Below are 14,088 nucleotides of genomic sequence, written 5' to 3' on the forward strand. Positions count from 1 at the left end.
TCCCTGGTCCCACAGGTATACTCTCTGCCAGCTGTGCCATGTCCCTGGTCCCACAGGTACACTCTCTGGGCCAACAAAGTTTAATTTGATGCTATGACAAAAATTTCAATATCTTATCTTTCATCAGCTAATTAATGTAAACATCTGTCCATATTTTTCCTGTGGATCTATTTTCTTTTTATATTACATTCATGTCTGACAGGCATATCTGTTTACATATCAGTATCATGTTGGTTTAGTTATAGAAGTTTTCACTCTGTTTATTAGTCATTGGATCTATCTGTCTGTCTGTCTGTCTGTCTGTCTGTCTGTCTATCTGTCAATCATCTTATGTTTGTTTTGGGAGCATAGCTGTCCCTCTGTGGCCCAGTCTAGCTTGGAATTCATTATACACAGCTCCACTGTCCTTGGAGTGTGGACCTCTTCCTGTCTCGGCCTTCTGAGAGCGAGGATCATGGGCATGGACAACCACCCAGCTTTTTCTTAGAATCTTATTTGTGGTCTTTTTCTTTGTATCTCCTCAAATTGGATTATCGACTTTTTATTGCTGAGTTACAGGGGGCATTAATATGTTCTGGATCCAATGCCTACCCAGTACATTTTCAGCAAGAGTTGGGAATACCAGAGAACTGCGCTTGCTTTGTTGGGCATCTAGTGGTAGGTAACCTTTGGCTAGTCGTAGACTCACTGTCTACTGCATTGTTGATTGAAGCAAGCTGGTTTTCAGTGCCAGAAGCAGAAGTCTTTAATGGATCTCAGAATAATCAATTACCCTATGCCACATTGAACAACTTTGTTGGGTGATAGGAGGGATGGACTGTAGGAGAGAAACAGGAGCTCACGGTGAGGTAATGAAAGCTGGAACCTGGTCAGTGCCAGTGGGAGAGGAAGGGATAGGTGGATCTGTCCATTTCATTACTTATCTATCATCCTCTTCCAGGAAGTAGGACCAGGTTCTGAGGACCAGGATCCTGGTGGAGATACATGGAGACAAAAGGACAGTAGCGTTCAGGATAGCACCAGGGTTCCAGTCCCTGGGCTGAGCTCTGGGCAGGGGAAATGAGTCACCTGAGGACAGGAACTGTGCCCGTCTGGTTCACCACATGGTAGCTGCTCAGTAAACATGTGCTGAGTAAGGGGAAACTCCTGGTAGGTGTTGAGGAGTGGATGCCCAGGTACAGCCTGATCTCTAAGGAGAACAAACTTGGGCAGCCTGCACAGGCGAGGTTCTGGAGCCTGTTGAATGGGTGCAGTGGCAGATGGGGAAGCCAGGCCAAAGCTCAAACCCTGGGGAGCCCCAGTGTTGAAGGGTCCCATAGGATCCTGGCTTTAGATGGCCTCCACCAAGGTGGAAGAGAAACCTGGAAGTCAAGGCACAGAAGGAGGCTGTAGTCAGAGGGCCACGGTGGCTTCAGGGTGGGGATTGAGGCCAGGGCCCAAACTGATCATTGGAATGTCACCGCAGTGTCACTGGGGTTCTTGGTGTGAACCTGGTGATGCCCAGCTGTGCCCCACCAGCCCCGGGACCATATCTAGTAGTTTTTGGTTTACCTCTTGAAGTTTCTGAGTCCCTAGTCTTTGTGATGAGGATGACCTGGCCCTAATTGCCAACCTTTGGCCTTGTGTTTCTTGTATCTTTTCTGGTGGGACACAGGATGGGCAGATGGTTGTCCTTGTTTTGTTAATTGAAAAGCCCTATCTCTCAGGCTTCTGTCCTCCAGGGTGGTGACCACATTGGGCTGATCCCATCCCTGGCTTGTTTTTAAAGGTTATTATACAGAATTTATCTCTGACAGTAAAGAATGGCATCCCAGGTGGTAGTGCATGCCCTTAATCTTAGCACTCTGGAGACAGATGTAGGTGGATCCAGTAAGTTCCAGGCTAGCCTGGGCTACACAGTGAGACCCTCTGTAAAAAATAAAAGTGGGGGTTAGAGAGATGGCTCATCAGTCAGGAGCACTGGCTGCTCTTCCAGGGGACATGGGTTCAATTCCCATCACTCATGTGGCAGCTCACAACTGTCTGTAACTCCAGTTCCAGGGGATCCGACGTTCTCATATAGACATACAAATAGGCAAAACACATAAAATACATAAATGTGGTGGCGCGTGCCTTTAATCCCAGCACCCAGGAGGCAGAGGTTCTAGGCCAGCTAAAGCTATACTGTGAGACCTATCTGAAAAATTAATTAATTAAAATTAAAAGAAGAGAAAGTGAGGGTCATTAGCTATCTAGTCCATGTTCACAGTGTACTAATTGTCTTATAAGTTTTTTTTCATAGTTGTTTTGTTTAAATCAGAATAAAACCAGAAATTCTGTTCTTTGCAGCAACTTGAATGATCCTGGGGATATTAAGTTAGGTGAGATAGGCGGGCACAGAAGGACAAATGCTGCTGGGTCTCGCTGGTGTGTGGGAAAGAAAAGGATGGAGAGCATGAGAGACCGGGGTGGTGTGTCCTGAATCTGCACAGGCAGAGCGCAGATGCCTGCTTTCTGATACTAGAATAGGAGTTCAGTGGGTTTCCCATCTGATACTAGAATAGGAGTTCAGTGGGTCACCCATCTTTTCTGAGATGAGGGATGGCTAGGGCTCTGTATTTTTTTTTTTTTCATTTTTAAGAGTTTTTGTTTACATTCATGTGCACCGATGTGCCTGTGTGAGTGTCTGCCACCCGTGTGACTTACCTGTCCATGGAGGCCTGAGGGAAGCCTTCCAAAGCACCCTCCCCCCCACTGAGTCCCTCCGACAGCCCAGATTAATGACCTCACTGCTGCTGAGGTTCAGAGCCTGGCTGGGTGTGGCTGGGCCCTCTGCCCAGTTTATCAGTGTGCAATTACACATCAGCCAGGAAGTCTGTCTCTTCTGAGGCTTGGAGTCTCCTTCGAGCCCATGCTTGTTATCAGGGTTCATCTCCTTACGGCTACAGGAGTGCGCCTGCTGACCTAGCTGCCATTCGCCAGGATCTGAGCTCCTACAGGCTGTACATGCAGGGCCAGCTGTAGTTCCTTGCCACGTGGACCTCTTAGAATTTGGCAATTTATTTCTTCAAAGTCAATAAGAACCTCTCGCATGTAAGGACGTCAGGAGAAGGCCTGAGGGACACCAGACTTCGGGACGCTGCCATTACGCTCTGACTATGTCCCTGTTCTCACTTTCTGTTCCTCTCTCCCTCCCCAAGTCAGGCACTGTTTCCCCACACCGTCCAGTTGTGGAGGCAGTGGGAAGCAAGCAGTTGCAACTTCAGGTGCAGCACATTTGCTCCTGGTTACTGTTCATAGCTACGAGGTACCGGCCCGGTGCTAGCTCCGGGTCACTGTTCATAGCTACGAGGTACCGGCCCGGTGCTAGCTCTGGGTCACTGTTCATAGCTACGAGGCACCGGCCCGGTGCTAGCTCCGGGTCACTGTTCAGAGCTACGCGGTACCGGCCGGGTGCTAGCTCCGGGTCACTGTTCAGAGCTACGAGGTACCGGCCCGGTGCTAGCTCCGGGTCACTGTTCAGAGCTACGAGGTACCGGCCCGGCTAGCTCCGGGTCACTGTTCATAGCTACGAGGTACCGGCCCGGTGCTAGCTCCGGGTCACTGTTCATAGCTACGAGGCACCGGCCCGGTGCTAGCTCCGGGTCAGTGTTCAGAGCTACGAGGCACCGGACCGGTGCTAGCTCCGGGTCAGTGTTCAGAGCTACGAGGCACCGGCCCGGTGCTAGCTCCGGGTCACTGTTCATAGCTACGAGGCACCGGCCCGGTGCTAGCTCCGGGTCAGTGTTCATAGCTACGAGGTACTGGCCCGGTGCTAGCTCCGGGTCACTGTTCAGAGCTACGAGGTACCGGCCCGGTGCTAGCTCCGGGTCACTGTTCATAGCTACGAGGTACTGGCCCGGTGCTAGCTCCGGGTCAGTGTTCATAGCTACGAGGTACTGGCCCGGTGCTAGCTTACTGTTGCCTCTTCATTTTCTGTGTGGCTGAACTTTTCATAAGAAAAGTTCGTATGTATAACATATCAATTTCAGCTTCTGTAATTATATCCTTTAAATTCTCTGCATCCTTAGGGTTTTTCTTGTTTGTTTGTGAACTTGGTCATCATAAATAGTTGAGTGGTCTTAGACTGTAATCATGATTATTTTTCTCAAATTTCCTTTTTGCTCTCTATATTTTACTGTTTGCTGTGTGTATTTTGATTTTTCTTTTAAGATTTATTTTTATTTTATGTATATGAGTACACTGTAGCTGTCTTCAGACACACCAGAAGAGGGCATCGGATCCCATTACAGATGGTTGTGAGCCACCATGTGGTTGCTGGGAATTGAACTCAGGACTTCTGGAAGAGCAGTCAGTGCTCTTAACCACTGAGCCATCTCTCTAGCCCAATTTTTTTTTTAAATATAAAATAATGCGAGTCTTATAGCTTGTGGGCAGAGCCCTGGGTGCACTTCCTAGAAGTTCATAAACCAGCCCTGGTGGCTTGTGCCTTTAACCTCTGTACAAGAAGAGTGTAAGTTCAAGGTCACCATTGGCTACAGCTCGAGGCCATCTTGGGCTACCTGAGACCCACCCTGGACTAAAAAGAAAACTTTGTAATATGAATCTGTGGCCATAAAGAGAAACCAATTCTTGTTTCTACTTGTTGGTGGAGTTTTAGGGCAAAGGCCATGGCTCTAGGAGTCTCAGCAGAGTGAGTTTCCTGACCCACTTCAATATGGCATTTAGAGATAAGGCGAGAGGCAGAGAGGAGATGCAGTCAGCGTGAGGCTGTAGAGATGGGCAGGTACAGGTCCTCTGACCCCTAAGTCCATCTGCAAGGGACCGAGAGGAATGCCGAGATTTTGTATAAAGGGGAAGCAAAAAAGGGAAGGGTTTGGGATTTGTGCAGTTGCTGAGGCAGGAAGTCTTGGTTGGTCAGCAGGGGTCTGGTCACTACCTCCTCTCTAGTTCTGCCAGAGATTCAGGAGAAGCACTGGAGAGGAGCAGCCTGGTTCTCAAGAGATAAATTATGCAGCTGCAGGGTGCACCTCACCAGCATGGGTTGCTGGCTGCAAATGATCTCCCTGTGGGATGGTCTGTTCGCAAAACTGACTGTTCTGCGGCAGTTATTAGCTTGTCAGGAAGATGTTCAGTCTTGTTGCCTCTGGAATTCAAAGTAAGAGGAAAGGGGCAGAAGAGAGGAGGGAAAATATCGAAGAAGCAAACCAGAACCACGGAGTTAGGCTGACACCTGGTCCCTCTTCACAGTGACAGCAATCCAGAGGGGTATAAAGGGACTGCTCACGCAGAAGTGGACAGATGATATGGAAGTCATGAAGCATATAGTGTGGGGATGATTCCCCAACATTAGGACCGTGACCCTTGTTGTCACTGTCCAGAGGAGAGAAGGAAGAAAGGCCAGCCTGTGAGATGGGATGGCCCCAGTGAAGTCACATCCTGGAGTGACCAGTTCATGTCCCTTCCTGTGGCTTCATCCCTCATGGCCTTGTAGGTACAGTCTGGAGTGGTCAGCTACCTGCAGTGAGAGTGCTAAGGAAGGGAAGAGGAATCTAGAGGTGCAGATGAGACAGCCCCGCTGGACATATCTCCTCCATCCCGCCCCTAAGACAGGGTTTCTCTTTGTAGCCTAGACTGTCCTGGAATTCTCTATGTAGACTCAGGAGGCAGAGGCAGGCAGATCTCTGTGAGTTCAAGGCCAACCTGGTCTACAGACTGAGTTCCAGGCCAACCAGGGCTACACACAGAGAAGCCCTATCTTAAATAACAACCTTATCAATAATAATAATAATAATAATAATAATAATAATAATAGGCCTGTTATATTGCTGTTTTGGTGCCTTGGTTGCGTGTTTGAGAAGCTTGCCATGCTCCGTTGCTCCTCCCTTCTCTGAATGCTTTCAGAATTCTCACTGATTGTGGTTTTCAGCATTTGATTACGGTTTGTCTTTATATGGATGTGGTCATGATTTATCTTGCTTACCAGTCACTGCTGCATGACAAGACTTTTCCTGGGAAGACACTACACACACACACACACACACACACACACACACACACACACCACACGCACGCACACACACACGCATACACACACACACACCTATTCACCCCCAGATATGGAGCCCTCAAGTGACCAAAGTGTAGATACCCCCAAAGCCCAGCTTGATGAACCATGAGTTTTATTGGGGTTGCCTACAGGAGCAGAAATGACTCAAAGGCAGCTCCATCACCAGCGTGGTGACAACTGACAAAACTTGGGCAATCTGGAACACACTGAGAAGTGAGCTTGGCTCTTCTCTGCCTCTTCTAAGCAGCTCAGCTGGTTTCTGTTTCTCCTGGGCCGCTGGTCGAGTCTGAGACACTTCATCTCTGCTTGTCTGAGAGTCTTGTTTGCAGCTTGGCTTGTTTGAGTCTTTGCTGCTTTGTTTACTTTAGCAGGAAGAGGCCTAGAGAATCTGGTCGGTTTCAGGGACTTCCTGAAGCTATTTTATTTACCTTCCTCTTCCCTGAAGGATGGAATGGGAATGGGTTGGGTGTTTTTGTTTTTGTTTTAGATGAAAATTTGTGTGTGTGGTTTTTGTTTGTTTGTTTGTTTTTTGAGACAGGATCTCTCTGTGTAGCCCTGGCTGTCCTAGAACTCACTGTAGACCAGGCTGGCCTCAGAAATCTGCCTGCCTCTGCCTCCCAAGTACTGGGATTACAGGCGTGCGCCACCCCCACCCGGCTTGGATGTCATTTGATATTTTTGTTGCTTTTTGCTGCTGTCGTTTGCAGCAATCTCTAGCCCTCTAATAACACAGAACAGAACAACATTGAGTTCATTATGTAGCCCAGGTTAGCCCTGGATTTGCTGCTCTCCCACTTAGGGCAGAGCAGAGAATTCTTATAATTTTTTCTTTTTTCTTTAGGTATTTTGTATATACAGTGCTCTGCATGTATGCCTGCATGCTAGAAGAGGGCATCAGATCCCATTAGGGATGGTTGTGAGCCACCATGTAGTTACTAGGAATTGAGCTCAGGACCTCTGTAAGAGCAGTCAGAGCCATCTCCCCAGCCTGAATTTGTAATTTATAACTTCAAAAAGTCTTCCCTCCACTTGTTGTCACACCCTACCACCACACACACACACACACACACACACACACACACACTCACACACACATACACACACACTCTTACCTAATGTTTCCTAGGAACAATATATTGAATTCCATGGACCGTGAGAATCTATTTTTCAGGTTGAATTCAAGTAGCTAACCAACTGACTTAAGCAGTGCTATTATATTTGGTTATCCGAGTAGGTCTGGAGTTGTCATAAGAGTCTTTCCAGAGTGGAAACATGAGATTTTTGATTTGAGGTTTCGTAACTTGCTATGTAGCTTTGGCTGACTTAGAACTTGTAGGCTGGGTTTATAGACATATATCTGGGTCTTAAAAATATTTTACCACCAGGCGGTGGTGGCACACGCCTTTAATCCCAGCACTTGGGAGGCAGAGGCAGGCAGATTTCTGAGTTTGAGGCCAGCCTGGTCTACAGAGTGAGTTCCAGGACAGCCAGGAATACACAGAGAAACCCTGTCTCGAAAAACCAAAAAAAAAAAAAAAAAAAAAAAAAAAAAAAAAAAAAAAATTTTTTTTTTTACCTGTTTTCTGTTTCCTGAAATATATTTTCTGCAATACTTTTCCCATCCTGGAACCCAGTAATCTGTGAGACTGCCCAGCATTTTCCTTACCTAACTTCAAGAGTTCGTTGTTGTTGTTTGTTTTTGGTTTTGTTTCTGTTTGCCTCTCTATGTAGCCCTAGCTGGCTTGGAACTCTCTATGGCATACATAGACCAGGTGGCCTGGAGTTTACAGAGATCTGCCTGTCTCTGCCTCCTAAGTGCAAGATTAAAGCTGTGTGCCAGCACTGCCTGACATTTGTTTTGTTTTTGAATCTTTCTTCTCAGTATGGGAGATGTGTGTGTATATGTGTGTGTGTGTGTGTGTGTGTGTGTGTGTGTGTGTGTGTGTGTTGCGGGGGAGGGATTAGGTGGGTGTTCATTTGGAATCTGTGTATGTGAGAGATGTGTGTATGGGTGTGTGGGGGGTGTGTTTTGAGGGGGGGCTCCGTGTCAGGGTGTATGTGTATACTGTGTGTAGTGTATGTATCGTGTGATGTGTGGGGTGGTGGTGTGTGTTTATGTGTGGTGGATGCATATATGTGTGCACATGGGTGTGCCCAGAAGCTAGAAGAGGAAGTTGGGTGGCCTACTCCATCGCTCTCTGCCTTCTTCCCTTGAGATGGTATTTGACTAAGTACGTGGGCAGCCAGCAAGCCTCAGTGGCCCTCTAGTTGCCACCCCACAGCCTGGGTTACAAGAGTATGTAGCCTTGCCTTGCTTTTTACGTTAGTCCTGAGGACTGGAACTCAGGCCTTCCTTCCTGTGCAGCAAACACTCACTGACCATCTCCTCGTGCCCCTGATTGACTCGCTTGAGGGTGTGGTGAGGTTCCTGTCTTTTCTTACTGAGCTTCTCTATGGATACTTTCTATTGCTGTTTGTATTTAAAGTGATTTTTACTTCTGCTTTGGAAAGTCAGACTGACTACTGCTTCGTGGCTTGAGCCCTCAGTGTGATCCCCCCCCCCCATACACTTCTGGTGTGACTCTGGTGCTGCTGGCCTCCTTTGCCCAGCCTAAGGCTACAACTCTGTCAATCGCCTCTGCACAGCAGAAGGATTTGAAGCCTCAGGTCACTGGGCTCTGATGAGAACTGATGCATTCCACATCTCCGTCCACTGCAGAAGTGCAGATAGGCCGGGCCCTTTCCCGACTGAAAGACAGGCAGGAGGTAGCAGGAAGCATTTATTCCAGAGGGAGTCCTTTGAAGCTCTAGGGGTTTGAATTTTTCTCTTTTCTGTTTTCTGTCTCTTCACTATGCTCTGAGCAATGAGTGCCTGTGGTCCCAGGCTCCCTGCTTCCTCTCAGGGCTGCAGGCATCTCCATCATCCATGTGTGTTTGCATGTTCACATGTGTGGGTGCATGTGCTTGAGTGTTTTCTCAGCCACTGTCTACCTTAGGTTTTGAGGCAGAGTCTCACACTGAATCCAAAGCCCCCTAGCCTGGTCTAGCCGGCCAGAGTGCTCCAGGGATCCTCCTGTCTCTGCCTCTCGTGTGCTGGGACTGTAGGCAGGGCACCTTGCCCGTCTGTCATTAAGTGGGTTCCTGGGATCTCAACTCCAGCCCTCCTGTCCAGCAAGTACTTTACCAGCTGAGCCAATGTTCTATATATATTTCTTTATGTGTATTGCATGCCTGCTTGTCTGAATGTGTACAATGTTCATGTGCAGGTGCCCTCAGAGGCCAGAAGAGCGCTATAGATGCTAGCTCCCAGCACTGCAATGTACTTGAGCCAAGTTCTCTGCCCCTTCAGAACAATGATCATCTTTTGTCTAACTTTTTTTTTTTTGTGACCAGCACCTTGCTTCCTTCTGAGGTTCACAGAAACACCCCAACACCCACATTTCTTTCCCTTTCTCCTGTTGGAGCAGGATCTTGCTCTGTCGCTCAGGCTGGCCTGGGCTTTCATGATCGCCCTCCTCAGCCTCCTGACTATTGAGATTGCAAGTGTTTGCTGCTGCGATGGGCTAAACTCACATTCACATCAACAGCCTGCCTATGGTGATATTAATAATAGGCTTTTGTGTATTTTGTGTCTGCGTTCCTATGTGGTGCAGATGCACATATGGGTGTTCATGAGCCATAGGTTCTTCAGTCACTCTCCATCTGACTTTTTAAGATAGGATCTTTCCCAGGATCTGAGCTCCAGGATTCTCCTGACTCTGCTTCCCCAGTTCTAGGGTGACAAATGTCTGCTGCCATCTTAGCTTTTTACACAAGTGTTAGGGATCCAAACTCAGGTTTTCATGAGTCAGCAAGCACTTTCCTGACTGTGCCATCATCCAGCCTTTCTTTACCATCCCCTGCTTCCCTCTAAGCCTTTTCACAATCCCCTTTAACATCTACATTGTTACTAACAGGGGAGGCAATCTAAAACATTCTTCCTGCTTCTGTAACCACTTCCACATTCTTAGGGACTTATTACAACACTGTTTCACTTCCTGACAGCAAAATATGTATAGAAAACTCGGCTAGTAGTTCATGAGATGGTTCAATCTCTTTAGCTCCTCTCGGGGCGTAAATAACACTTTGGTATTTTCCAGCAGAGAGAGAGAGAGAGAGAGAGAGAGAGAGAGAGAGAGAGAGAGAGAGAGAGAGAGAGAGAGAGAGTGTGTGTGTGTGTGTGTGTATGTGTATGTGTGTCTCTCTGTGTGTGTGTGTGTGTGTTGCCTGCAGAGACCAGAAGAGGACATTGAATCCTCTAGAATTTACACACAGTTGTGAGATGCCTGCCATAGGTGGAGGGAATTGAATTCAGGTCCTCTGCCATTTCCAGTCCCATGTTGTTTTTTGTGACAGGGTCTCACATAGATTAAGGTGACCTCCAGCCTTGTACTCATGACTCCACCTCTCAATGTGCCCAGCTTGGCTTGTTGTTTTGACACTTGTATAAGATAAGTGTTTTGTGTTTGTGTTGTGTCTCTGTCTTTTCTTTTTCTCTGTTTCTCTTTCATTCTGGCATGCTTTCTTTCTCTAGGACACAAGTGAATTTTTTTTCAAAGATTTATTTATTTTATGTATATGAGTATATTGTAGCTGTCTTCAGACACACCAGAAGAGGGCATCAGATCCCATTATAGATGGTTGTAAGCCACCATGTGGTTTCTGGGAATTGAAGAGCAGTCAGTGCTCTTAACCACTGAGCCATCTCTCCAGCCCCATGAATGAATTATTTAAATAGAGTTTACACAGCAGCTTCTACTCATATTTAATGTTTTCATAACAGACAGGACTGGAGAAGGGCCAGCAAAGGCATGATAGCATGCACCTTTGATCCCAGCACTGGGGAGGCAGAGTTCAAAGCCAACCTGGTCTATAGAACCAGCCAGAGCAACACAAAGAAACAGACCCCTAAAACCCAGAAAAATAAGTAAATAAATGGCCAGCAAGAGAGCTCAGTGGGTAAAGGCACTTGCTGACCAGCTTGACAGCCTGAGTTCCACTCCTGGGGTTCACACAATGGAAGGAGACAACTGACTTCTGTAAGTTGCCCTCTGACCTCCACAGCTGTGCCATGTCATGAGCACATGGACACACACAGGAAACTAACAGACAAATAAGCAAAAGCAATAACAAATTTGTAAGCTGGGCAAGTGGTGTAGGCCTTTAATCCCAGCACTGGGGAGGGCAGAGGCAGGCAGATTTCTGAGTTTGAGGCCAGCCTGGTCTACAGAGTGAGTTCCAGGACAACCAGGACTACACAGAGAAACCCTGTCTCAAAAAAACAAAAACAAACAAACAAACCAACAAACAAAAAATGATTTTAAAGACTTAGGAAAACATGCACATTAGTGCTAAATCCTATACCATCCACTGGGTAGATGTGTGATGGACAGGTAAGAACTATTCCTATAGCTTCCTACAAATGTGGCTACTACCAAACTTACAGTCCAGACAGGGTCTGCTTTGGCACACAGGGTCAGCTTTGTGGTAGGAGGGTCCATTGGCCCAGGAAATGCTGGTCTCTGTCTGCTCCTCCACCCCAAGGTTATCCTTGTCAGCCAGGTGCTGTGACGACTGCTGTGTCTTCCTAGGGTGTCTGTGAGGAAATGACCTACGAAGAGATCCAGGATCACTATCCTCTGGAGTTTGCCCTGAGGGATCAGGACAAGTACCGGTACCGGTACCCGAAGGGTGAGGTAGGTGGGATGTAGGATCTTCATGCCAGCACCTACTGCCTGCCGACAGTGACAGTGCTGCCTATGGTCGAGGCTTGGCCTTGAGGCAGGCAGCCTAGCTGTGTGTTTCTTTGCTCCATCAGTTCTCAGCTCTGACTCCCAGTGTTACCTCTTCCTTGGGTTGTAGGGGAACAGTACTCCAGAGAACAGGGTCTAAGGGTTCAGATCTGGCAAGGGCAGAGCCTGAACTAAGTGTCCCTGGCTCTGCTGGGTTTGACTTTTGTAGAACTTCAGAGTTAACTCATTGTCTCCCGGGATGCCCAGGCCAACTCCTTTCTTGGGGAGTCGTTAGCCATTTCCCAGACTGCTCTAAGTGGCCATAGTCTCAGGCCTTACATGGCTAGGCCTCACTCTGAGGTGCTCTCTACTCTTGTCTTGGCCCTGGACCTTTCTTTGGATGTTTCCCCTTGTCATAAGGTTAGTCTGTCCTCCACACAGCTCCATCCGCCGGCCCCTACCTTCTTCCAGATCCATGGAGACCTTCTCCAGAGAGATTTGGCAAATCGATCTCATGTCACCTCCTCCCAGAGAGTCCCTGGTCAGAAAGTAAGGATCACTGAGGCTAAGGACTCTCCTCCTGCTCCAGGGAGGTGCCCTGGGATGTCGCCTTGAGACACCTGTGTGACATCATGCAGCTCTGGGCGACAGGGATAGTTCTCACGCTGTGCTAGGAGACAGAGTCAGGTTTAGAACAGTTCCAGATGGCGGTGAGGAAGAATAGCACAAGGTTGGAAGGTAGTGCAGTCAGTTGCTTGCCTTGCAAACAGGACCTAAGTGCGATCCCTAGAACCCAGGTCAAAAACAAAGCAAAACCACCCACAGTAGCATGCACACCTGTAATCCCGGTACTGAGGAGGCAGGGGCAGGTCGATCCTTGGAGCGTGCTGGCCAGTCAGCCTGGCCTACTCAGCTCTAGGCCAGTGAGACACCTTATCTCAAAAAATAAGGTAGACGGCACCTGACAAAGGTTGACCTCAAAGCCTCCACATGTGTGTGCATGCGCACATATAATCACTGAACATCTACCCTTCCACACACACGTAAAAATAATAAAGAGAAACGGAGAAGGCAGCTTCTCAGACAAGAATGAAGGGAGAAACTGATTATGGGATTAATTACAAAAAGAATTAAGAATACCCCAGAACTGCTAGAGGTCAGCACAGGTCAGGGTGTTGGTCCCTGTCTTAGTCAGGGTTTCTATTCCTGGACAAAACATCATGACCAAGAATCAAATTGGGGAGGAAAGGGTTTATTCAGCTTATACTTCCACATTGCTGTTCATCACCAAAGGAAGTCAGGACTGGAACTCAAGCAGGTCAGGGAGCAGGAGCTGATGCAGAGGCCATGGAGAGATGTTCCTTACTGGCTTGCTTCCCCTGGCTTGCTCAGCCTGCTCTCTTATAGAACCCAAGACTTCCAGCCAAGAGATGGCACCACCCACAAGGGGCCCTCTCCCCTTGATGACCAACTGAGAAAATGCCCCACAGCTGGATCTCATGGAGGCACTTCCCCAACTGAAACTCCTTTCTCTGTGATAACTCCAGCCTGTGTCAAGTTGACACGCAAAACCAGCCAGTACAGTCCCCTGGCCAGTCACAGTGTGGGGCAGGCTCAGTGGGGGGATTTATTTTGAAAGACAACAGTGGAGGAAGGAATAGGCAAGCAGACAAACACACGGTTGTTCCTGAGGACCTCAGGGTCCAACAGTCGTCACGCTCTAGGAGGTTCTAGGGCCTTTGTGCCACCACGCCCACCCTCTGCCCACTCCCTGTGCTTCAGTGCTGTGGACTGGAGGAGGGTAGTGCCTTTCCACCAGTCACAGCTTCCAGTGACTGAATCCACTACAGTGGATTCATTCCAGTGACTGAATCCTGTAGTGGACGGCTGCAGAGGGCCCCATCAATGGCATGAGGTAGCTGGATAAACTGAGTACATGACCTCAATCCTAAGTATGGTTCTTTCTGTGGATCTGAGCGAGAGCCATCTGGAAGAGTTCAGAGCAGAGAGAGAAAAAGCAGTGGGCTGAACATGGTAGCCGGCTGGACTTAGCCATGAGAGAAGCTGGGAGGGAAGCCGGAGCGCTGGAGAAGTTCAGGGTGGGAGGTGGGTAAGAATAGCCAGGTTGCTTTGGATACCGAGCGAGCCTGGAGACCAGAGTGCACCACTGGTCCAAATGAATAGACCTGACAGTAGCCTCTTGGGAAGTCCTACCAGGATCTAGCCCTGGTTGGAGAAGGTGGCCCCCTTCCCAGGTTGCCCCCCCCC

General features: G+C 48.3%; 1 protein-coding gene across 4 annotated transcripts in view; it reads left to right on the top strand.

The window, feature by feature from the left end:
• Pfkfb4 (6-phosphofructo-2-kinase/fructose-2,6-biphosphatase 4) overlaps window positions 1-14,088 on the top strand; it is a 45,701-nt gene that overhangs the window by 26,768 nt on the left and 4,845 nt on the right. For all 4 annotated transcript variants that reach the window (XM_031346362.1, XM_031346364.1, XM_031346361.1 and 1 more), the window contains exon 10: window positions 11,680-11,784. In XM_031346362.1, coding sequence (XP_031202222.1) covers window positions 11,680-11,784 — 105 coding nt within the window. The remainder of the gene's footprint in view (window positions 1-11,679; window positions 11,785-14,088) is intronic.

This window comes from Mastomys coucha, unplaced genomic scaffold (assembly GCF_008632895.1).
Source record: "Mastomys coucha isolate ucsf_1 unplaced genomic scaffold, UCSF_Mcou_1 pScaffold23, whole genome shotgun sequence".
NCBI classification, from domain to species: domain Eukaryota; kingdom Metazoa; phylum Chordata; class Mammalia; order Rodentia; family Muridae; genus Mastomys; species Mastomys coucha.